Source organism: Aplysia californica, unplaced genomic scaffold (assembly GCF_000002075.1).
Source record: "Aplysia californica isolate F4 #8 unplaced genomic scaffold, AplCal3.0 scaffold00069, whole genome shotgun sequence".
Taxonomy (NCBI): Eukaryota; Metazoa; Mollusca; class Gastropoda; order Aplysiida; family Aplysiidae; genus Aplysia; species Aplysia californica.
The window spans coordinates 673,782-676,281 of NW_004797339.1; the positions used below are offsets into that span (position 1 = coordinate 673,782).

Below are 2,500 nucleotides of genomic sequence, written 5' to 3' on the forward strand. Positions count from 1 at the left end.
TCTCTCTCTCTCTCGTTCTCTCTGTCTCTCTCTCTTTCTCTCTCTCCCTCTGTCTCTCTCCATTTTTTAAGTAATAAATGCCACAAGGGAGACCGTAGTTCTCAAACTCCAGCCTGCACTCAATCACATGTGTTTCCACATTCCCAATACCCACCCTTTCCCGTTCAGGACACAAGTGAGCAGACACACTGACGTTCTTCTAGTTAGCAAGTTAGCAAAAAATTAGTATTCCTCTTCACTTCGATTCTTGACTCCAACATTCCAACAATCCGCCACTTCAGCACGCAGAAGTCATCCATGGATTACTCAAGGACGGAAATTTTCTCTGCTTCAGTCAGTTAAAAGTCCATTGAAGCCGCTCTCATACAAATAGGATTGATTATAAGCCTTTACTTCCATCTCAGTTCTTCACAGAGAGATTTGGTTCCACCAAGCAACCCCCACCCCCTCCCCCACCCCGCCAAATTTGCCCATAAGATTTTCCCAATGCGAATAATAAAGCTATGTATTTCTAGTTGCTCCCAAAGTCAGGAGAAATCGTTTTACTTTATTTTTAAAGTGCTTTGTGTTCCAAACGAACGCATCCTTATTGTTGTCTGCATGAGTAATATATAAATACCCCATTGAGGATTTGAACCAGAGTTATACGCGCAATAGCTCATTGTGATCCCAATTAAGCTAAGGCAAGCCCTACTTACCGTAAAGGTTTTAGACGTGTTATGTTTTGAATCTGACTACTTATTCTTGACAGTGCCTTTTGTCACAAAGTCTTTACTATAATACTTTATACAAATTTTCTTCATTTATTTGGTTGTTCTTTTCTTCGTTTCTGATTCCTTCCAACTTAAAAAGTTGGTAAACCAAAACGCCAGGTTTTAAAAAAATATTGAATTTAAAAGACTAGATCTATTTGATCTAAATGAGTAGGAATTTAGAGAGCCATACCGTCAGGTGGTATAGATATCAAATCTCCAACTTTCGGAAACATGGGTAATAGAATTTATGTAGTAACGAAAAAAGAAAATCCAAAACATTTAAAGTACCTTATGCTAGGCGTTGGTGTATATTATATGAAATATCAATTTATGCATTTCATTCACAGTAGAAATACCAGATATAGCAGTAGTGCCAGCGCTCATATGACCTTAAAGCAGTTGCGAGCGCCGAAAAACTCTTACTAAAACAAGTAGTAGTAGTAGTAGTAGTAGTAGTAGTAGTAGTAGTAGTAGTAGTAGTAGTATCTGGCATACGCACTGAAGTTGGTGATTCGAAACCATCAAGTGAGGTGTTATTATTAATTTCTTCTTGTCTTTTCTATTGTAATTCCTCGAAGCTCGCATCCCAAGTGATCCTTCATTGAGACGACCGACAGCGCGCCTACAAGGGCACTAAAATTAAAAAAAAAACAAGAAAAAGCAATTAGGTGTGCAAAAACAACAAAATACTCACTACAGAACGTGAACATTCGAAACCACGAAGCTCTGGGAAGTCTCATATCGACTGTAGAACACGAAAATATCCAACTGCGTTTTAATATTTTTAAGAAAGATTGCCTCAACCGGAGGTGTATCTCGTTAGCTTCGTGTTTCTCTAACTGTCTTTTCTCTTAGTTTTCAAAACTTTTCAAAGCTTTTTTTTCCCTGCCAGTTTCTTCCGTTAATTACGTTTACTCTTTCGCAAATGTAAGCCAGGAGTTGTTCGAGCTCTTCATCACCAAGAGTCCAGGTATTGGCGGGCGGCGATGATGGAATATTTCCAGCTGGCTGTTGTGAGCGATCCTCAATGAATTTGCACTGCTACGCCCGCGCAAGTCAAGAGCTCACCACTGTTATTGCAGAGTTCTCCTCCGCCGCGCTGTGCGTGCGCAGTCAGTGCCGAATCGAATACCCAATAGCAACGAACGAATATATTATTACAGATATTTGGATACGTCGAATACACCAAATGATGTCAAAGATTGTACACTACAAGACGGTTCGTTATCTTTTTTTAAAGTGTTTCCGGCAATCAACGGGCAGTAATAACTGATAAAAAACGGGTTGTTTTGTCTCGACAAATACAAGATGTATTACTCCTTAAAGATAATATCTAAACCCCAGTAATGGAATATAGATGTAACCACCTGTGTTTAGTAACTGCTTGTGTAGGTTCCTGCTTACTGTAGGAGAGAAGTTAAGTCAAGGTGTTACATCACAGAATGACAACAAGGTTTAGCGCTGTTTTGTGCTTGGTTTTTGTTCACATTTCTGATCATTAAGGGCGTCGTTGCACTTTTACACTATAATTCCCAGACGATCAACAACAAAATATATTTTCTAAGTGATTTTTTTTTTTTTTTTTTTTTTTTTTTTTGGTTTTGGTTTTGGTTTCGGTTGGGGGGGGGGTTTAGGGGGGGGTGTTGTTTTATTTTGTTGGGTGTTTTGGAGGGGGGTTGAAGTAAGATTGGGTTTTTTTAAAGGGGGAGGGGGGATTTATTATCATTAGAGGCTCTTCTCTAAGT

At 39.0% G+C, this 2,500-nt stretch overlaps 1 protein-coding gene across 2 annotated transcripts in view; it reads right to left on the bottom strand.

Moving 5' to 3' along the window:
* The window catches only part of LOC101852309 (tryptase beta-2), a 31,332-nt gene extending 29,545 nt beyond the window's left edge, over positions 1-1,787 (bottom strand). For both annotated transcript variants that reach the window (XM_005093763.3, XM_005093762.3), the window contains exon 1: positions 1,450-1,787. In XM_005093763.3, the coding sequence (XP_005093820.1) occupies positions 1,450-1,495 (46 nt within the window). In that variant the 5' untranslated portion in view covers positions 1,496-1,787. The remainder of the gene's footprint in view (positions 1-1,449) is intronic.
* Positions 1,788-2,500: the final 713 nt, after the last annotated feature.